Source organism: Mastacembelus armatus, chromosome 17, assembly GCF_900324485.2.
Source record: "Mastacembelus armatus chromosome 17, fMasArm1.2, whole genome shotgun sequence".
NCBI classification, from domain to species: domain Eukaryota; kingdom Metazoa; phylum Chordata; class Actinopteri; order Synbranchiformes; family Mastacembelidae; genus Mastacembelus; species Mastacembelus armatus.
This window is the reverse complement of record NC_046649.1, coordinates 1,395,729-1,419,265: the sequence shown is the minus strand read 5'-3', so window position 1 is coordinate 1,419,265 and position 23,537 is coordinate 1,395,729. Positions and strand designations below refer to the sequence as shown.

General features: G+C 42.4%; 1 protein-coding gene across 1 annotated transcript in view; it reads left to right on the top strand.

The window, feature by feature from the left end:
- The window catches only part of LOC113134100 (uncharacterized), a 67,893-nt gene that overhangs the window by 33,109 nt on the left and 11,247 nt on the right, over window positions 1-23,537 (top strand). Inside the window, exons 3-7 of the mRNA XM_026313337.1 lie at window positions 8,565-8,762; window positions 9,313-9,471; window positions 9,720-9,800; window positions 16,230-16,383; window positions 22,687-22,731. Coding sequence (XP_026169122.1) covers window positions 8,565-8,762; window positions 9,313-9,471; window positions 9,720-9,800; window positions 16,230-16,383; window positions 22,687-22,731 — 637 coding nt within the window. The remainder of the gene's footprint in view (window positions 1-8,564; window positions 8,763-9,312; window positions 9,472-9,719; window positions 9,801-16,229; window positions 16,384-22,686; window positions 22,732-23,537) is intronic.

The following is a 23,537-nucleotide window of genomic DNA, read 5'->3' as shown; positions in this document are numbered from 1 at the left end:
TGATTTAGATGAAGCAACTACTGATGTAAATTCAGAGACATCTAAAAAGCAGTCTAAACATAACTGAGGTCTTATAGATGATTCAAGAGCTACTGTAGTAGAAGATTCATTTATTGCAGGTATAGGAAGCATCTGCTGAATTTTATCTCTAATAGTTGTGATTTTATTTGTAAAGAAACTCATAAATTCATCACTGCTGAGAGCTAAGGGAACACTGGGCTCAACAGAGCTGTGACTTTTTGTCAGCCTGGCTACAGTGCTGAAAAAAATTGTTCTTATTTTCCTCTATTAGTGATGAATAGTATGCAGTTCTGGCTTTACAGAGAGCTTTTTTATATGTTAATAAACTGTTTTTCCAGGCTAGATAAAATTCCTCTAAGTTTGTGGAACGCCACTTCCTTTTCAGCCTTTGTAATGATTCCTGCTTTAAGGTACAAATATATAAACTGTACCATGGGGCTAATCTCCTCTGATTCACTAACTTTTTTTTCATAGGATCCACAGTGTCAAGCGTTTCACGCAGTGAGGCAACAGCACTGTCAACAACATGATCAATTTGGTAGGGAGTGGGATTGAGGCAGCTGCCCTCCACTGTGCTGGTACATGGCATAGATGTAAATAAAGATGGAATCATATTCTTAAATTTATTAATAGTATTCTCAGATAAACATCTACTGTAGTGGAATTTTCTTCCGAATGCTGCATGATCCATTTTCTTAAATTCAGAAGTTATTAAAGAATGATCTGACAACATAAAATTTTGGGGAAAAACTATTAAATGTTGAATTTCAATGCCATAGGTCAGAACAAGATCAAGAGTGTGATTGAAACAGTGGGTGGGTTTATTACCATTTTGAGTGAAACGTATTGAGTCTAATGTTGAATTAAATGCAGTGCTAAGACATCTTCATGAATTTTAAAATCTCCCACTATAATGACTTTATCTGAACTAAGCATTAAATCAGACAGGAAGTCTGGAAATTCAGTTAAAAACTCTGAGTAAGGGACAGGTGGATGGTACACAATGACAAATAGAACTGGTTTTTGTGTTTTCCAGTTTTGATGTGAGAGACTAAGAGTGATGCTCTCAAATGAGTTATAACCATTCTGAGAATGAAAGTTTAATAAGTTTGAGTGGAAGATTGCAGCTACTCCTCCACCTCGACCTGTGCTTCGAGGAACATGACAATTTTTATGACGGGGGGAGGGGGGTTTGATTCATTCAAACTGACATATTCATCCTGCTGCAGCCAGATTTCAGTAAGACAGAGTAAGTCAATTTGGTAATCAGTTATCAAATCATTTACTAACAGAGATTTAGACAAAAGAGAGCTAATATTTAATAATCCACATCTGAGTGTTCTGTTTTTCTGTTCAATAAGAGTAGTGGTCTTAATTTTTATTAGGTTTTTATGATTAACTCCTCTTGTGTTAACTTTAACTCTGATTTATTTGATTTATATGTTTGAGGGGAGACACAATCTCTATGGGGTTTGAGAGTGGTGACAGCTCTCAGGTAACTGCAGAGAGGCGTTTTAGATTGAGTGTCTGTGTCCCGGTCCCCACTCTGGATTGTCAAACTTTAGGTGTGGAGCCACGCTTCCAAAGCTAGGAGAACCTTACACTGATCACAAGTATCTTTATCTCTAAAGGAGGAAGAGGAATAACTAAACGTGGCACACCAAGCAGGAGAGAAAGAGAGAGAAGGAGAAGCCATGCTACTAGCTAGCTAATCTAACTGGTAACCTAACGAGCGCTAAGTCTGGGAATAGCAATAAATACTGGTCAAAATAGAAAGGTACTTGACTAGTACCGGAATGTTTAGCAGTTAATGAATTGTTTAGACTGTTTAGTTAGTTTATAGGTGTGTTAGACTAAAACTAGTCTGTTGCTAATTTGTAGATGAACTATACAGCACACACAGCACAACACGCTTGCAATAGGACAGGGGTATTCAACTAAAATTTAAATAGGTCCAGTTTGAGAAAATTTCTTAAAGCAAAGGTCTGGAAGATCATAATGTCTAACTAGTTAGTGTGATATATATTTAAGTAGCCTAGTAGTTTTATCAACATCTGCATGCAATCAGTACCTGACTGTCAATTCAAATTAATTCATAATCTTTATGTTGTGTCTCATAATGGCGTTTCACATTGGCACTTTTAATAAGTGCCACGGTTTCTGAACATATGAGACACACTGGTTTAGTGTTCCCAGTGGGAAGTATGAATAGAAATGAGTCTGTCCATTCCGGATTAAATGCACTATTTTCGCAGTCCACTTTTCTTTTTTTGGAGGGCGCCATTTGTTCCTTATTTTTCTCTCTCTTTCTCCATCTCACTCACCTGTTTCTCTTCCTTTGTTTTCTACATGTATCGCCTTTTTTCTTTTTCTTTGTACCGTCTTTTCATGTGTAACTTGCCTCTAGCTCTGTTTACACTGTAGAGTCGTAATGTTTACCGCCTGGAATGCACAGACTTGATTGGCTGAGTGGTAACACGTGGGATGGCTCAACTCGCATGCAATTGGTCTGTGCGTTTCCACTATCGTAAAGTCTACAAAAGCGGCGCCGGTGGAAATAAAAGTGCCCCGTTAGGTTTTAAATCATAACCTTCTGTTTTGGCTGTAGGTCCGTGTCCGTATGGGGCAGCTTTTGGGTCCGCACCCGAACCGCGGTCCGCCTGTTAGTGACCTATACAATAGGAAGTGGATTCATTTACCCAGAAACAGTCTGCAAGAGGTACATCTTACATGAATAAAACCAAACTCAAATGAGACAAAATAAAACTCAAAAAAACAAACAAACTCCAGAAATTGAAGATCAGAACTAAAAACATATGCCGGAGAGCAGTGGCAGTCAAACACGCCAGCATTCGCTCAACCAAAGCCAGAACTAGATCTATCAGACCAAGATCGTACCGCGGACAGCTACCTTGGTGTTTCGGTGCGCTCTACTTTGCCTTGTTTTGTGTTTTTATCCAGTTTTCTGCCACAGTTCTGGTGGCTCCTACTCCAAGGAAGAGCTCATGAACATCAGAGCTTCTATCCCTGTGGATTTATTTCTACCGTGGATTTACTTGCTATTTTGATCAAGGAAGCACATAAAGTGAGGCCCCACAGAAGAGGGAAACGCTCAGGTGTGTTTGTGCGTCTCCGCCGGTGCGGATTATGCACTGCGCTCCCTGGGATATTCCTCTCAAAGACTTTTGTCCTGTGTTTTGTGCTTCACGAAAACATGGCTGTGTGATCTTGTACCAGACTCTGTGCTCAGCTGAGTGGATTTCAACTGTATAAAGCAAAGAAAAGATGCTGAAATCTGCTTCTACAGGGTGGGCCATTTATATGGATACACCTTAATAAAATGGGAATGGTTGGTGATATTAACGTCCTGTTTGTGGCACATTAGTATATGTGAGGGGGCAAACTTTTCAAGATGGGTGGTGACCATGGTGGCCATTTGGAAGTCTGCCATCTTGGATCCAACTTTTGTTTTTTCAATAGGAAGAGGGTCATGTGACACATCAAACTTATTGGGAATTTCACAAGAAAAACAATGGTGTGCTTGGTTTTAACATAACTTTATTCTTTCATGAGTTATTTACAAGTTTCTGACCACTTATAAAATGTGTTCAATGTGCTGCCCATTGTGATGGATTGTCAATGCAACCCTCTTCTCCCACTCTTCACACACTGATAGCAACACCACAGGAGAAATGCCAGCACAGGCTTCCAGTATCCGTAGTTTCAGGTGCTGCACATCTCGTATCTTCACACCATAGACAATTGCCTTCAGATGACCCCAAAGATAAAAGTCTAAGGGGGTCAGATCGGGAGACCTTGGGGGCCATTCAACTGGCCCACGATGACCAATCCACTTTTCAGGAAACTGTTCATCTAGGAATGCTCGGACCTGACACCCATAATGTGGTGGTGCACCATCTTGCTGGAAAAACTCAGGGAACGTGCCAGCTTCAGTGCATAAAGAGGGAAACACATCATCATGTAGCAATTTCAAATATCCAGTGGCCTTGAGGTTTCCATTGAAGAATGGCCCCACTATCTTTGTACCCCATATACCACACCATACCATCACTTTTTTTGTTCCAACAGTCTTGGAGGGATCTATCCAATGTGGGTTAGTGTCAGACCAATAGCGGTGGTTTTGTTTGTTAACTTCACCATTCACATAAAAGTTTGCCTCATCACTGAACAAAATCTTCTGCGTGAACTGAGGGTCCTGTTCCAATTTTTGTTTTGCCCATTCTGCAAATTGTGTGCACCGATCTGGGTCATCCTCGTTGAGATGCTGCAGTAGCTGGAGTTTGTAAGGGTGCCATTTGTGAGTAGCTAATATCCGCCGAAGGGATGTTCGACTAATGCCACTCTCCAGTGACATGCGGCGAGTGCTACGCTGTGGGCTCTTGCTGAATGAAGCTAGGACAGCCACTGATGTTCGTTCATTAGTGACAGTTTTCATGCGTCCACATTTTGGCAAATCCAACACTGAACCAGTTTCACGAAACTTAGCAAGCAGTTTGCTAACTGTAGCATGGGAGATGGGTGGTCTCTTAGGGTGTCTTGCATTGAAATCTGCTGCAATGACCCGGTTACTGCGTTCACCAGATATCAACACAATTTCGATCCGCTCATCACGTGTTAACCTCTTCGACATGTCAATGGCTGTGAACAAAGCGAAACTTGTAAATAACTCATGAAAGAATAAAGTTACGTTTTTCTTGTGAAATTCCCAATAAGTTTGATGTGTCACATGACCCTCTTCCTATTGAAAAAACAAAAGTTGGATCCAAGATGGCCGACTTCCAAATGGCCACCATGGTCACCACCCATCTTGAAAAGTTTGCCCCCTCACATATACTAATGTGCCACAAACAGGACGTTAACCCTCTGGGGTCTGAGGGGGTTTTTGGGGCCTGGACAAATTTTGACATGTCCTGACATTTGTGCTTTTTTCAGCATTTTTTAAACATATTAATGTCTAAAGTCTAATAACACTGTAATCAGCACAAAATTGGCTACAATAATATGTGAGCTTCAAGTTTATACATTGTGTTTTTGAGAAAAAAGTGTTTATGCATGGCTAGTGAAAAACTACAATTTTTTACTCACTGAAATAAGACCATAAAACACAAACAGAACATTGGTTCACAAGACTTTGGAGACCAGCATGTTGTAGGCTAAAGTGTTTACTTCAGAGTGCTGTGAATGTCATCTTGTTCACACATTCACAGTAAACAATACACTGATTTAAATTTTCTAAGACACTTTTTGTCCAGAAAGGCCATATGCAAGAGGGTGTGTCTGAGGATGAATAGTCATGTGATTTACCTGAGAAGACAAAAGACGCACTGAACGTCCAGACAAAGGCGCGCATAATGAGCCTATCAGTCAATGTAGATGGGACGGATTAGTGCTGTACAATACAACACAATGAGGAGCCAAACGATCCTCATTTGAGTTAAAATCAGTGTTTTTACTCTGAGGACAAGCTAAACTATTTGTCTCTGTGAGGAATGTAAGGAGCGCCGCTTCATGTGCGTAACGCGCCATATTCCAAACGCGCCTAAAAAGTGAGTAAATTCTATGATGAAGTTTGATATTTTGTGTCATTTCTCGGGGGCGTGCACATATTTACCTGGTTCACCTGAGATTATTTACATGTGAACAGTGGACAGTGTACAAGGCGGGACCGCTTTACCTGTAATGAGGTGAGACAGGAAAAAACGGACTTCTCCTTACGTTCATACGGATTAAATAAAAAGTGATGATTTGTATTTGACTTGAATTGTTTCACTCAAAAGAAAACATTTCAAGCTTTCTAGCCATATAATTCTTATTTTTATGAGCCAAGTATTCGCTGAGATTCTGGTTGTTTTATTTACGCGTCTGTGAAGAGAAATGGCAGAGACAGAAAAGTCCGAGAGCGCACCCTGTCGGCTTTCTTTATTTAAAAGAAGCACAACGTTTTGTTGTTATTATGATGGTATACCACTAAAACTAGACCCTTTACAGATTTAAATGATATACGTCTTTTATCTGTACGATCAGAAGTGACGGAGCAATTTAAGTTTGTTTCGGCCTTATCAGGAAATGATGCGTCAAAACGCGCCAGCGCGTGCGTCGACCCCAGAGGGTTAATATCACCAACCATTCCCATTTTATTAAGGTGTATCCATATAAATGGCCCACGCTGTATATCAACAGCCTTGGTTATTGTCCTAGGAGACTTTAACAAAGGTCATCTTTCCCACGAACTGCCTAAATACAGTTTATTATTTGCCCAACCAGAGAGGGTAACGTACTGAACCACTGGTACTCCACCATCAACAGTGCTTATCACGCTGTCTCTTGTGCTGCACTGGGCCAGTCCAACCACATCATGGTGCATTTGATTCCTGCATACAGGCAGAAATTAAAACTCTGCAAACCTGTTGTGAGGACATCAAAGAAGTGGACCACTGAGGCTGTGGGGGAACTTCAGGAGTGTTTGGACTGTACAAACTGGGATGTTTTTAGGTCTGCCACCAACAGTCTGGATGAGTACACAGACACTGTGATGTCCTACATTACTACATTACATTACTTCTGTGAGGACAGCGTCATTCCATCATGCACCAGGGTGAGTTATAACAATGACAAACCCTGGTTCACAGCTAAACTCAGAGTGCTTATGTCAGAGAAAGAGGCTGCATTCAGAAGTGGGGACAGAGTATGGGTGAGGACAGAGGTGAGAAGTGCTAAATCACCACATGGTGAGAGAATGGAACAGCAATTCTTGTCTTGTCTTGTAATTCTAATTCACCAATTACAAGACTAGAGCCCTCCACTCTGTGAATGGCCTGCAACTGGCCAACAGGTTGAATGGGTTCTACCGCCACTTTGAAAGACAATGGGACAGTCCTGACCTCCTCCACTCCTCCCCCCACCAGGCATTGACCAGCAGCGGCCCCATTTCTATTTCCATACCTCGATCACCCACACAGCTCCACAGAATAGACTTTAAACGACTGAACCACCGCAAGGCAACAGGCCCGGACTCTGTCTCCCCATCCACTCTGAAGCACTGGGTGAATCAGCTGTCCCCAGTATTCACAGACATTTTTAACATTTCACTCGAGACCTGTCGTGTCAGCCTGCTTCAAGACCTCAGCCAAAAGACAAGGATCACAGGACTTAATGATTACAAGACCCATCGACCTGACTTCTGTGGTCATGAAGTCTTTTGAGCACCTTGTTTTGTCCTACCTCAAGGACACCACAGACCCTCTCCTGGATCCCCTAAAGTTTGCCTACAGAGCCAACAGATCTGTGGACGACGCTGTGAACATGGCCCTCCATTTTAAGCCCCAGCATCTGGACTCATCAGGATCCTACACCAGGATACTGTTTGTGGACTTCATCTCTGCATTCAACACGATTGTCCCAGCTCTGCTCAGAGACTAGCTCTCCTAGCTGAATGTACCTGACTCCATATACAGTGGATCACAGACTTCCTGACAGACAAACAACAGTTTGTGAGGCTGTAAAAGTATGTCTATGACTCCCACACCATCAGCATTGGATCCCCCTGTGTCCTTTCTCCTCTGCTATTCTCCCTGTACACCATTGGCTGCACATCTGGTCACCAGTCAAACTCCTGAAGTTTGCAGACGACACCATCCTCACTGGCTTTATATCTGGTGGGGATGAGTCAGCCTATAGGAGTGAGATAGACCGTCTGGTGTCATGATTTAGCATGAACAACCTGGAGCTCAACTCTCTCAAGACAGTGGAGATGGTAGTGGATCCGCCCTGTTATCCTCTGTGACACTCCAGTGACCTCTGTCGAGTCCTTCCGCTTCCTGGACACCTCCATCTCCCAGGAGTTCAATTGGGAGCAGAACATCAGCTCCCTCACCAAGAAGGCTCAGCAGAAGATGTACTCCCTGTGGCAGAAGTTTCATCTCCCTTCAAAGATGGTGAATTTCTACACTGCAATCATTGAATCTATTCTCACATCCTCCATCATGGTCTGGTTTGCTGCAGCCACAGCCAGGGACAAGGCCAAGCTGCAGCGTATCATCCACTCTGCTAAGAAGGTGATCAGCTGCAGTCTCCCATCTCTCCAGGAGCTGTACATCTCCAGTAACTAGAGTCGCGCAGCCAAAATCGCAGCCGATACCTCTCATCCCGGACATAAACTCTTTCAGTCCCTCCCTTTTGGTAAGAGGCTCTGGTCCATTAAAACCAGCAGACAACTAGCTAACAGCTAGTTAGTGACAATATTTCTGTCAGCCAGTTTAAAATGTGGCTTCCTAAATCTTAAACTTGATCAGTTAGATGATTGATTAAAAAAATAGTGTCATAAAAATGTCAACAAACAGTTAGCACGGTGGCAGCAGCTGCTGTTAAAAGCAATCATCATAGTCAGCATTTCTTACCCAAACATAAGTTCCCTGTGCTGATCAGGTGGTTAGTTGTGTATCTCTTCCAGCATAACAGGCCATGGTGCTTTTGTTTGTTTTCTTTAAAGTGGTAACCCACTAACTGTTTTTTTTTTTTGCCAGATCCTCTCTCTGCAGGCAGAGGAGGTCCAGAGGGAGAGCGAGGTGGAGGAGTATGAGAGAGAACTTGCCAGAGCCAGATGGAGACTAAAGAAACTCAGAGAAGAGGTAAAGCAGGCCAAGAAGAAGGTGGAGGAGGCAGGAGAGAGAAACACTCCTCTGCAAGACTCTATCAGGAAGTCCTATGAAGAAATTCTCCAGGTACTGAGTTGGCTGTTCATCTTTGCATATACAGTGGGTACGGAAAGTATTCAGACCCCTTTAAATTTTTCACTCTTTGTGTCATTGCAGCCATTTGCCAAAATCAAAAAAGTTCATTTTATTTCTCATTAATGTACACTCAGCACCCCATCTTGACAGAAAAAACCAGAAATGTAGAATTTTTTGCAAATTTATTAAAAAAGAAAACCTGAAGGGGTCTGAATACTTTCCGTACCCACTGTATGCGTGTGTGCATTTCATTAGAATGAACCTTTGCTCTCTCCTGATTAGAATGTGCTAATGGCTAATGTTTTTATTTATTTCAGTAGATAAATGTAATAATATGATATTTTAGTTCAGAAAAAGTTAACTATGATTACATGAAGGGTTAGGGTTAACCAGCAGAATAAGAGCTCAGTCAATGCAAAACTGATTTGATTGTATTGTATTTGATTCATAGATTAACAAAATTGAAAATCTTATTTCTTTGCTAGGTGCGGTCTTGTCACCTAAATTTATCATGTTCTCCTTGTGACTCCTCAATCTGCAGGAGGAACATACACTGTGTTCTCTGTCAGGAGGTACAGTCATCACAGAGAGCCAGCTTGAGGTGTCAGCATCTCCTGAAGACACCACTGAAGATGATCCCCTCCGTGTTAGGCCATGGGGAAGGAGCCAATCACTGCCTGCCTATGCTGACCTCATAATGGTAAATCACAGATGATGAGTGCAAACACAGTAAACAATAGATTCTCTGCATGTTGTTTTGGACCCACACAGTTACATTTTTAGAAGTTACCTACTAATAATTTGGTAATCTCAGTCTTGGTTTAGGGTAACATTTAGCCCTGGGAGGACTTTTGTAGAGACTGCACGGAGTCATTATTGATGTCTTTAGTAGTAACAGTAGTAATACAACTCTCACAATCTTTGTCTCTTTGTTTGGATGACTATCAGAAAGCCAGCAGCTCATCTTTCTGCAATAATCTAGCACGCACTAGGGAAGAAGCAGACAACAGCGAGACCAGCTCACCAAAGGTACTTTCATTTTCATAAAACAGCTCACATCATGCACAAGAGTGAATTAATTAACTACTGGAGCAGCGTCTATAACAAAATAACTTTGGCTGGTTTGCAGACTAAAATTGATTACCAGATATTATGAATTACAATTTACTATAGGGATACCAACCTGTAGTAGTCACCTTTCATAAAAATATATCCTCCTTGGTTTGGGATATACAGCGGGGAAAATAAGTATTTGACACATCAGCATTTTTATCAGTAAGGGGATTTCTAAGTGGGCTATTGACACACAATTTCCACCAGATGTAGCCATCAAGCCAAATATTGAATTCATACAAAGAAATCAGAACATTTAAGTATACAAGTTGAGTCATAATAAATAAAGTGAAATGACACAGGGAATAAGTATTGAACACATGAAGATAAGAAGGTGCAAAATGGCATAGAAAGCCAGGAGATCACCTGAAATCTGTCAGTATTGAGAAAGAAACTTTGCCCCCTATCAGTACTAATTGATATCAGCTGCTTTAGTCCTAATTGATGGCCTATAAAGGCTTCTCATTACCCAGGAGGCACACAGGAAAGACTTCATGATGGGTAAAAGCAAAGAACTCTCTCAAGATCTTCGTAATCTTATCGTTGAAAAGCATTTTGATGGGAATGGTTATAGGCGCATTTCCAGAATGCTGAATGTTACTGTGAGCACTGTGGGGGCCATTAACCGGAAATGGAAAGAGCATCAGTTCACCATAAACCGGCCACGATCAGGTGCTCCACGTAAGATCCCTGTCCGAGGAGTCCAAAGAATAATCAGGAGAGTTCTCCAAGACCCAAGAACCACTCGGGCAGAACTTCAGGAAGACCTTGCATCAGCAGGTACTGTTGTTTCAAAGAAAACTATAAGCCATGCACTGAACCGCCATGGCATCTATGCACGCTCACCACGTAAGACTCCACTGCTGAACAAAAAGCATGTTGAGGCTCGGTTGAAGTTTGCAAAAGAGCATTTGGAGAAGGCTGTGGATTATTGGGAGACTATAGTATGGTCAGATGAAAGCAAAATTGAATTTTTTGGCAGTCATTCTACACACCATGTTTGGAGAAGAAATGGCACTGCCAAACACAAGGCCAAGGAAACAATGAAGTGGTTTCAAAGAAAGAAAATCAAGTTGCTTGAATGGCCCAGTCAATCACCTGACCTAAATCCCATAGAAAATCTGTGGAGAGAACTAAAGATCAAAGTTCATAAAAGAGGCCCAAGGAACCTTCAAGATTTAAAGACCATTTGTGTGGAAGAATGGATCAGAATCACTCCTGAGCAATGCAGACGACTGGTCTCTCCATACAAGAGGCGTCTAGAAGCTGTGATTCAATTCAATTCAATTCAATTCAATTCAATTTTATTTGTATAGCGCCAAATCACAATACAAATCATCTCAAGGCACTTTACAAAAACTAAAACTAAAAACCCAACAAATCCCTTATGAGCAAGCACTTGGCGACAGTGGAGAGGAAAAACTCCCTTTAACGGAAGAAAAAACCTCCAGCAGAACCGGGCTCAGTTTGGGGGGCCATCTGCCTCGATCGGTTGGGGTGAGTGGATAGAGCAGAGAGAAAAGAACAGCAACAATAAACAACAAATAGACACTGCAGGTTGGTGGGACCAGTAACTGCACATCAGCGATATACAGCTCCAGGACCAGGGACACCTGCAGAAGGTACAGAGAGAACAGAGAGAGAGGGAGAGAGCACAAACTAGGGGAGAGAGAGAGCACAAGGTTAGTAAGATTCAATGGTGGAATATACATGAGGTGGGAGGAGAGAAGAGAGGGGAGGGGAAGGGAAGGGGGGGGGGTTAGGTAGGGGAACTCAGTGCACCGATGGTCCTCGGGCAGTCTAGGCCTATAGCAGCATAACTAAGGGATGGTTCAGGGTTGCCTGAAGCCAGCCCTAACTATACGCTTTGTCAAAGAGGAAGGTTTTAAGTCTAGCCTTAAAAGTATAGAGAGTGTCTCCCTCCTGAACCCAGGCTGGGAGCTGGTTCCATAGGAGAGGAGCTTGATAACTAAAGGCTCTGCCTCCCATTCTGCTTTTGGAAACTCTGGGAACCACAAGTAGACCTGCACTCTGAGAGCGAAGTGGTCTATTGGGATAATATGGTACTATGAGGTCTTTAAGGTATGAAGGAGCTTGATTATGAAGGGATTTGTATGTGAGAAGAAGGATTTTAAATTCTATTCTTTATTTTACAGGGAGCCAATGAAGAGAAGCCAATATAGGAGAAATATGATCTCTCCTGCTAGTTCCTGTCAGGACTCTGGCAGCGGCATTCTGGATTAATTGGAGGCTTTTTATGGAGATATTGGGACATCCAGATAGTAATGAGTTACAGTAATCTAGCCTTGAGGTAACAAATGCATGGACTAGTTTTTCTGCATCATTTTGAGACAGGATGTTCCTAATTTTGGAAATGTTGCGCAGGTGAAAGAATGCAGTTCTAGAGATTTGTTTTATGTGTGAGTTAAAGGACATGTCCTGGTCAAAAATAACTCCAAGGTTTTTTACAGTAGTGCTAGAGGCCAGGGTTATGCCATCTAGAGTAGCTATTATTTGAGAAAAGTTATTTCTGAGATTTTTAGGCCCAAATATAATGACTTCTGTTTTCTCTGAGTTTAAAAGTAAAAAGTTACTGGTCATCCAGGCCTTTATGTCTGTTAGACAGGCTTGAAGTCTGGTTAACTGGTTTGTGTTAACAGGTTTAATAGATAGATATAACTGAGTGTCATCTGCATAGCAGTGGTAATTAATAGAGTGCTTCCTAATGACATATCCTAAAGGAAGCATGTACAGGGTGAACAGAATCTGTCCTAGCACAGAGCCTTGTGGAACTCCATAACTAACTTTTGTTCGTGTGGAAGGTTCATCATGAACATGAACAAACTGGAATCTGTCCGATATATAGGATTGGAACCACTTTAACGGTGTTCCTCTGATACCAATCACATGCTCCAGTCTCTGTAATAAGATGTTGTGGTCAATGGTGTCGAATGCTGCACTAAGGTCTAGGAGGACAAGTATTGAAACAAGGCCATTATCTGAGGCTAAGAGAAGATCGTTGGTAACTTTCAACAGTGCTGTTTCTGTACTATGATGTGCTCTAAATCCTGATTGAAAATCTTCAAATAGTTCATTCCTGTGTAAGTGGTCTGATAGCTGCTTAGCAACAGCTTTTTCTAGGATTTTAGAAATAAATGGCAGGTTGGATATTGGTCTATAATTAGCCAAGACTCCTGGATCAAGACTAGGCTTTTTGAGTAAAGGTTTGATTACTGCAGTCTTAAAGGCCTGTGGTACGTAGCCTGATACTAGAGATAAATTTACCAAGTCCAATAAAGATTAGTTGATTAATGGCAGGGTGTCTTTAAGCAGTCTAGTCGGGATGGGGTCTAAGAGACACGTTGATGATTTCGATGAAGCAACTACTGATGTAAATTCAGAGAGATCTATGGGAGAGAAGCAGTCTAGACATAACTGAGGTCCTACAGATGATTCAAGAGCTACTGTAGTAGAAGATTAATTTATTGCAGGTATAGGAAGCATCTGCTGAATTTTATCTCTAATAGTTGTGATTTTATTTGTAAAGAAACTCATAAATTCATCACTGCTGAGAACTAAGGGAACACTGGGCTCAACAGAGCTGTGACTTTTTGTCAGCCTGGCTCCAGTGCTGAAAAGAAACCTGGGATTGTTCTTATTTTCTTTTTTTTTCTTTGTTTTCTTTTTTTTTTTTTTGATGAATAGTATGCAGTTCTGGCTTTACGGAGAGCTTTTTTATATGTTAATAGACTGTTTTTCCAGGCTAGAAAAATTTCCTCTAAGTTTGTGGAACGCCACTTCCTTTCCAGCCTTCGTGATGCCTGCTTTAAGGTACGAATATGTAAATTATACCATGGGGCTAGTCTTCTCTGATTCACTAGCTTCTTTTTCAGAGGGGCTACAGAATCAAGCATTTCACGCAGTGAGGTTACAGCGCTGTCAACAACATGATCAATTTGGTAGGGAGTGGGATTGAAGCAACTGCCCTCCACTATGTTTATACTTGGCATAGATGTAAATAAAGATGGAATCATTTTCTTAAATTTATTAACAGCGTTGTCGGATAAACATCTGCGGTAGTGGAATGTTCTTCCAAACGCTGCATGATCCATCATTTTAAATTCAAAAGTTATTAAAGAATGATCTGACAAAACAGGATTTGGGGGAAAAACTATTAGATGTTCAATTTCGATGCCATAGGTCAGAACAAGATCAAGGGTGTGATTGAAACAGTGGGTGGGTTTATTAACATTTTGAATGAAACCAATTGAATCTAATATAGAATTAAATGCAATGCTGAGGCTGTTATTTTCAACATCTACATGAATGTTAAAATCTCCCACTATAATAACTTTATCTGATCTAAGCACTAAATCAGACAGGAAGTCAGGGAATTCGGTTAAAAACTCTGAGTAAGGGACAGGTGGACGGTACACAATGACAAGTAGAACTGGTTTTTGTGTTTTCCAGTTTGTATGTGAGAGACTAAGAGTGAGGCTCTCAAATGAGTTATAACTGTTCTGAGGATGAAAGTTTAATAATAAGTTTGAGTGGAAGATTGCAGCTACTCCTCCACCTCGACCTGTGCTTCGAGGAACATGATAATTTTTATGACTGAGGGGGGTTGATTCATTCAGACTGACATATTCATCCTGCTGTAACGAGGTTTCAGTAAGATAAAGTAGGTCAATTTGGTGATCAGTTATCAAATCATTTACTAACAGAGATTTAGATGAAAGACACCTAATATTTAATAGTCCACATTTGACAGTTCTGTTTTTCTGTTCAATAAGAGGAGTGGTCTTAATTTTTATTAAGTTTTTATGAATAACTCCTCTTCTGTTAACTTCTGATTTATTTGATTTATATGTTCGAGGGGCAGACACAGTCTCTATGTGGTTTGAAGGGGGCGGCGGCTCTAAGGAAACTGCAGAGAGGCGTTTTAGACTGAGTCTCTGCATCCCGGTCCCCACCCTGGATTGTCAGGCTTTAGGTCGGCTAATAAACTCGGCTAAATTTCTAGAGATGAGAGCTGCACCATTCAAAGTGGGATGGATGCCGTCTCTCGCTACCAGACCGGGTTTTCCCCAGAAAGTGGCCCAATTGTCTATGAAGCCCACATCGTTTGCTGGACACCACCTAGACAGCCAACGACGACATGCGGCTAAACATGTCATCGCTGGTCAGATTGGGGAGGGGTCCAGAGTCCGACATTAATTTAGCAAAGTTACACACCAACTCAACATTAATTTTAGTGACCTCCGATTGGCGTAATCGGGTGTCATTGCTGCCGACGTGAATAACAATTTTCCCATATTTACGATTAGCCTTAGCCAGCAGCTTCAGATTTGACTCGATGTCGCCCGCTCTGGCCCCAGGAATACATTTGACTATGGTCGCTGGTGTCTCTATTTTCACGTTCCTGACTATGGAATCGCCAATTATCAGAGTCGGTTTCTCAGCGGGTGTGTCGCTGAGCGGGGAAAATCTATTAGAAACGTGAACAGCCGTGGGCTTCTGCTTAGGAGTACGTTTCCGTCGGACCGTCGCCCAGGCTAATTCTCCGGGCTGCTCCGGAGCTGCCCTTGGACCGCTAACAGACCCTGAGCTCGGTGGCTCCACACCAGCTAACGGGGCTAGGCTAGCTGGCTTTTGTTCGAAGGTGCGGAGCCGCGCTTCCCAATCAGTGATCCTCGCCTCCAAGGCTAACAGAACCTTGCACTTATTACAGGTATCATTATCGCTAAAGGAGGCAGAGGAATAACTAAACATGTGGCACACCGAGCAAGAGAGAGAGAGAGGGAGAGGCCATGTTAGCTAAGCTAACTAGCTAGCTAAGCTAACCGGTAGGCTAACGAACGCTACGTCAGGAAATAGCACTAAATACCGGTCAAAATAGAAAGGTACTTGACTAGTACGGAATGTAGCAGTTAATGAATTGTTTAGAGTTTAGTTAGTTTTTAGGTGTGTTAAACTATAGCTAGTCTGTTGCTAATCTGTAGACGAACTATGCAACACACACAACACGATACGCTTGCAAGACAAAGTGATTCACTTACCCGGAGAGCAACACCAACAGGGGGCGATCACCAAAGGCTTTTCTACAAAGTATTAAAGTGTGTTCAATACTTATTCCCTGTGTCATTTCACTTTATTTATTATGACTCAACTTGTATACTTAAATGTTCTGATTTCTTTGTATGAATTCAATATTTGGCTTGATGGCTACATCTGGTGGAAATTGTGTGTCAATAGCCCACTTAGAAATCCCCTTACTGGTAAAAATGCTGATGTGTCAAATACTTAATTTCCCCGCTGTAAACATTGTGTTGTTATGTTCAACAGATGGGCAGCTCTGACATAGAGGATGACCCAGAGAAGGTGGAGATGAGCAATGGGGAAACACAGAGAGAGAAGGAAGAGCTCACTGTCAACCCAAACTCTCTCAGGCAACTGGACTTCTACCAAGCTGACCCTTTCGCACAGTGCCAGAGTGACCGTATGTATAACCCACACAACCTAAGGAGATATACATCCTTCTTGTGTTAGGCTCTGCAGACACCTACAGACACCCACATCAGGCTCCTTTTTGGTGACTGGGTTATAGCTCTGTCAGAAAATATTTTTATTGTGATAACATCAGCTGTGCTTCAATAAATATAACAAACTGATCAATGATCAATTTAGAATCAATACTACTAAGACAATCTATTTTTACTGACAGAAGTGCTAGATGATTGAGTTTGTTATTTGTTGACTATTATTGTCAGTCAGAAAAGTAGCCAACAAACTGCTTACCCTTTAAGGATGCATTACTATGGAGATGGTGTAAATACCTTTTGATGACTGCGCTTAAATGTAAATGGAAACCTGTAGCCCTGTTTTGTCTCCGTCAGGGACTACACTAACCAAACCAAACCACTGGCAAACTCGCCAGTGTTAAACTCTAAAGCCTGATACATACAGAAATTTGTTCAATTGCTTAAGGTGGCAAGAATGAACTGTGCCAAAACATTTCATATTCCACGAAAAACTCAACTACTGAACTCCTGGGAGGTCCCTCCCACTGCAGCTTACGTCACACGTGCTAAACATTGTGGGAATCTGACAGAAACTACAATACAGCAGATAAGATATCGGATATCGCCATGTTTTACGACAGACACGCTCCTCCGTACACAATGTATCCTCTATCCACAATTTGAGTTTTTGTGTGTCTTCGTTTGCCTTACAAGATGTGTTATAAAGATTTTCATACTTCCTCACCACCTCTGGCAGTTTAGTATTGGTTGAACATTGGTACTTTGTACAAATTAAAACTGTGAATATGTTGATACAGATGTAGCAATTTTGAGTTTCACACTTTTTTACAAAGCAATATTTTTTTGGTGCCCTAGTGGTGACTTTGTGTCAGGAATGCAGTGGTTTTAATCCTGCGCTAGGCTAAAAAAAAATCCAATTTGTACTCCCTCTTTCTGCCATGAGCTGTTTCAGAACCTTCTGTGGATACAGCCTACTGGATGCAATAGGTAAAATTTATAATCTGTTACATCAGGTTTCATGTATCTCGTCAAAAATTACTATTAAACTATTACACTATTACTATCACTATTACTATTAAACTATTATTACTAAACTACTATTAAACATGGAGCACACCACAAGTTACTAAAACAGTGAATACCATGTACAGTGTAAATATTGTTAACAGAAGTGTTAATAGAAATTAATAGAGAAATAAATAATGAAAGCAAGTGTACTCTGGTCTTTATTTTGTCTGCCACATTTTTGAGCACTTCACTGAACACAGTTCAATTTTCATTTTACTTGTTATTTTAATAACATCAGGCAGCAAAAATTCAATTCAATTCAGTTTTATTTGTATAGTGCCAAATCACAATACAAATCATCTCAAGGCACTTTACAAAAGCTAAAACTAAAAACCCAACAAATCCCTTATGAGCAAGCACTTGGCGACAGTGGAGAGGAAAAACTCCCTTTAACAGAAGAAAAAACCTCCAGCAGAACCGGGCTCAGTTTGGGCGGCCATCTGCCGACCGGTTGGGGTGAGTGGATAGAGCAGAGAGAAAAAAAACAGCAACAATAAACAACAAATAGACACTGCAGGTTGGTGGGGCCAGTAACTGCACATCAGCGATATACAGCTCCAGGACCAAGGACACCTGCAGAAGGTACAGAGAGAGAGGGAGAGAGCACAAACTAGGAGAGAGAGAGCACAAGGTTAGTGACATTCAATGGTAGAATATACATGTGAGGTGGGAGGAGAGGAAGAGACGGGAAGGGAAGGGAAGGTGGGGGGGTTAGGGTAGGGGAGCTCAGTGCACCGATGGTCCTCGAACAGTCTAGGCCTATAGCAGCATAACTAAGGGAAGGTTCAGGGTTGCCTGAAGCCAGCCCTAACTAACGCTTTGTCAAAGAGGAAGGTTTTAAGTCTAGCCTTAAAAGTACAGAGAGTGTCTGCCTCCTGAACCCAGACTGGGAGCTGCTTCCACAGGAGAGGAGCTTGATAGCTAAAGGCTCTGCCTCCCATTCTGCTTTTGGAAACTCTGGGAACCACAAGTAGACCTGCAGTCTGAGAGCGAAGTGGTCTATTGGGATAATATGGTACTATGAGGTCTTTAAGGTATGAAGGAGCTTGATCATGAAGGGATTTGTATGTGAGGAGAAGGATTTTAAATTCTATTCTATATTTTACAGGGAGCCAATGAAGAGAAGCTAATATAGGAGAAATATGATCTGTCTTGCTAGTTCCTGTCAGGACTCTGGCTGCGGCATTCTGGATTAACTGGAGGCTTTTTATGGAGATACTGGGACATCCAGGTAGTAATGAGTTACAGTAATCTAGCGTTGAGTTCACAATTGCATGGACTAGTTTTTCTGCATCATTTTGAGACAGGATGTTCCTAATTTGGCAATGTTGTGCAGGTGAAAGAAGGCAGTTCTAGAGATTTGTTTTATGTGTGAGTTAAAGGACATGTCCTGGTCAAAAATAACTCCAAGGTTATTGGGGGGCGGCTTCAGGCATCATCTACCGTCTGCCCGCACCCCACCATGACATTACTGGGCGTTAGACCTTTCAGAATATGTATATGTAATGATTGACAGGTGGTCGTGGGCCTGGAAATTTTTAGGATTTTTTTTTTTTTTTTTAGGCCCGAGCGCACTGACAGTGCAGGGCCTATTGTAATCGCTCAATGAGCCAGGAGTGCAAAACTGCAAGGGGTCCCCCCAGGTATCATGGAGGACTTACCCACACCCCACCATGACGTGGGACTGCGCGAGACCTTTCCGAAAATGTATATATTATGATTAACAGGTGGCCGTGGGCCTGGAAATCGTTAGGAATATTCTTATTAGGCCCAAGCAAGGACCGAGGTCCCAGCGCAGGGACTATTATAATTGCTGAATGGGCAAGGGACGAATAAGCGGGGGGGGGGGCGGTTTCAGGCATCGTCTAGTGTCTACCCGCACTCCACCATGACGTTACTGGGCGTTAGACCTTTCAGAAAATGTATATATTATGATTGGCAGGTGGCCGTGGGCCTGGAAATTGTTAGGATTTTTCTTTTTTTTTTTTTTTTCGTTATTATTCTTCACGTTCCGCAACTCCCTCAAATTTGATCCCCTGAATGTGTGTGAAAACTCACCAAAATTTGCAGGCCCCTCAGAATCGCGTGAAAATTTGATATTTTATGGGTTTCATAAACGACCTCAAAAGGCTCTACAGCGCCCCCGACAAAGGTGAAAATGCATTGCGCCTATGGGAGCTCCTCTGACAGTTTTTTCATTGTACAGTCACCAAATCTGGCACATCTCTTCTTCATGTCAGGCCAAGCAAAAAAGCTTATGTTGTCGAGGTCGTGTGACCAACAGGAAGTCCACCAGCTGGAAGTTTATCTTGAGGTCATTGATTTTGTTGATTTTGCTGACCTCGAACTTGAAGAATCCTTTAGGGCATTCTGAGCAAAAAAGCCAATGAGAGCCATGTTCTATTTGCCACGCTGTTGCCTTGGAGATGACAGACATCCACCATTCATTTCCTATGGGAGTTTTACACTTAAAGATGCAAATGCTGTAGCAATATCTGCAGTTGCTGTGTTGTCAAATTTTAATCACTTACACTCCTCGCAGGCCTAAACCCACGTGACCGATCAAAGTCACAATAGGCGCAGTGGCGCCCCCTTTGTAAGGGCTTTCAAGTTTGAATGGAGAGCCACATTTTAGTTTGTCAAAACTGTACCAGATTTTGCAGACAAATCCTTTAGAGGATCCCAATCAAAAAAGCCAATGAGAGCCATGCTCTATTTTACATCCTATTGCTGTGGTGATGGCAGACAGCCTCCATTGTTTTTCAATGAGAGCTTTAAACTTAAAGGGGATATAACTAAATAAATGTCTAATGCTGCTGCCGTCCTGCATTTCTGTGTGTCTGTATGTGCCTGTATCACTGTGGCCGCAGAGACGTGACCTCTGCAGCAGTTGAAATCCCACACACCTCACCTTTCCAGGTGCAAATTGTCCACTCACTTAAAAGGCTCCCAGTGAGGTGACTGGATCCACAGTTTGACTTTGGCGTTGAATAAATCTTGTGTTTTCTGAGAGACAATACTCTTTTCACTGTGATGTTGTGACAAATGTGAGCTTTTGATCTGTACTGTGGCCTCTGCACAACTGGTGCACTGTCAGTGAGCGTTTGTGGAAAACTGTATCAAGCCAAGCTCGGCTCCTGTTTTAGGAGTGCCAAAACCATCTATAATATTGAAGGAAGAAAGCTTGAGCTGGCTTTTAATCAACAAACTTGACTTGTGTTGTTTGGGAGCACATCCTCAGTTCTGCCATCAGGTGGCAGTAGAGCTCTATTTTCCACACTGTTTCTGTTGCAATGAATCAACAGACTTGACTTGAGTGTTGTTTGGGAGCACATCCTCAGTTCTGCCATCAGGTGGCAGTATAGCTCTATTTTCCACACTGTTTCTGTGGCAATGACGATCAATCAGCATTGGATGTTTTAAACTTAAAGGTGCAATGCTGAATGAATGTCTGCTGCTCTTGCTCCTGCCTTTATGTGTGTCCGTATGTGTGGCTGTATGTGGTCTGAATTCTGCGTCCAGTCAAATGAACATTTACAATGATAAATGTGTCGGTTTGCTGGTCTGCGTGTGTCCACGGGTGTGTGCAACGGATTGTGCAGCTGAATATGTTTGTTGATGTATTTATATGTGTCTGTGTGTTTTTGTGTCTCGGTACATCTGGAAATGTGCAGCTGTGCTTTCAACTGGTGCTGTTCTTACCGTGGAGATGTGAGGTGGTTCGCCGTTTGTCTCTAAAGCGCACGTTGACCGGGAGAAAATCCTCAGCCTCGGCTTTCCAGATAGGACTCATGCCATTGTTCGAAGGGCTCCCGGTGAGGCGGCCGGCGACGCGGTTCGAGGTCGGCTGCGCGGTTCGAGGTCGGCTTCGGCCGTGGGTCACTGGCGGGGGCGGTGCGCCGGGGGAGGCGGTCCGCTCGAGGCGAGGGCCGCTTATCGCCGCTTGCAGCTATATTTATTATTATCATTATTATTTATATGGCACTTGGTAAACCATGAATGGTGCATTACCGCCACCTTCTGAAATGGTCTGAATGGATTCCTGGGTAAACTCTTCTTTCGAGTAAGATTTCTGACCAATGAGAGAATAGTTGGTTCACAAGTGACATTTGTTTACAACTTTGGAGCACTTGTGACTGTTACCCTGTGAACACAAATGACCCAAAAGAAACTTTAACTTTAATTCCCTTACTAGTCCCACAATGGGGAAATTCTATTACCACCCAAAGTGCGCACACACAGCAGTGAACACACAAACACACCGTGCACATTGTTGGAACTGGACTGTCTTCCCTCAGTTCGCGTGTTCGTTTAATTGATGAATCGGAGGCGTTGAATATGGTCGAATATTAAATTTAATAAAACACACTGAATAAAGCAGTTACAGAGCTCTGGGTCAAACTTTCCCTAGCCAATAACTTCTCTCCCCCTCTCTTTCTGTCAGGGCATGAAGTCTGACTCCTGTCTTTATTATAATATTACAGAGTGAAATGTGCAATCTTTAGGAAGTTGGCGTGTTCTTCTCCCATAGGTTGAGAACGGTGGGATGCCTTGGTGTAACACTGTTGCTATGCCTCCAGGCAGAGGTCAACCTGTCCTGCAAGAAATAGTACAACAATAAAAGCAACGGGCACATCCTATCTGTTGTTATGTCTAATTCACTTCTTGCACTGTGAGAAACCTTGCAATTACTGGTAAACATGTTCATCCCTAAGCTGCTACTGTTTTGCACATACCAAATGCTTCATAAGTATAACTATAATGATGCCTTATGTCTTAAGCTACAGTGTAATAAAGGTAATATAATAATGCCTTATACCTTAAGCTATAATGTAATAAAGGTAATAATTCCCACAGTATACACCCAGAGCAGTGGGCAGCCGGTGCTGCGACGCCCGGGGAGCAGTTGGGGGTCCGGTGCCTTGCTCAAGGGTCTCATCTCAGTAATGGTATTGGTATTGAGGGTGGACAGGGCGCTACCTGTTCACTCCGCCCACCGACAATTCCTGCCGGACCTGAGCCTCGAACCTATGACTTTTTGGGTTACAAGTTCGACTCCCTATCCATTAGGCCACGACTGCTCCAAAAATGCAATGATTTGGAACAAAGCAAATGAGCCACAGGTGTGAATACACCCTAAGTTTCATTGGTTATTTATAGTGATTATATTTGTCCTTTCCCTTGATTTGTAGATGCCTTTTTTAACGAAGACCTCTTCCATAACACTGACTCATCTGGTGAGTAATAATACACTAACGTTACTCGTCTTGGACATGCTCTTTGTGGAGATTAAATGTGTCAGTTTTCGACTGGACGCTAGGCAATGCAAAAGAAGAATGCTTTGTTTTCTTTTCCTGCCTAACATTCAGTTTTACTAAACAAAGGATTGAGAAGGTAGTGTGGACTGCAGAGAGTAGCAGGTCCAGCAGAGGGAAGTAGTTCAGGTGACAGGTGGTTCTGATACAGAGGCAAACAGGGGACTGGAGCGGAGGCTTGAGAGCCGAGAGGTAACTAGGAATGAAGTAGACTGTAGATTGCATGCAGAAGACTCAAGATATCAGAAAGAGGAAGACTGATTTCTGAAACAAGAGTCTCAGTGTGAGACAGGAACGTTCCATTACCAGGAGTTAGAGTTACTAACCAGGAGTAGGTTTGGCGAACAGGCTGGTTCCAGTGCATGGAGACAAAGCTTGTGAATTTGAGTGGATAGGATGACTGAGCTAGTAGATAGTGGGCCAAACGAGTTCAAGAGCACAGAGGTGCAGGTGAGCTGAGGTACTAACCAGGAGCAGATAGGAGAAGTGGGCTTGTGACAGAGTGTGACTAGTCATGGTTTTAGTTATCATGTACAGTAATTGGAATGCAACCACAGGGAGGCGCAATCCAGTGTCTTCATGTGCCGGTCCCAAGTCCGGGTAAATGCAAGGGATTGTGTCAGGAAGGGCATCTGACGTAAAATTTAAGCCAAATCAAACATGCGAATCACAAATATGACTGCCATACCGGATCAGTCACGGCCCAGGTTATTAACGACGGCCACTGG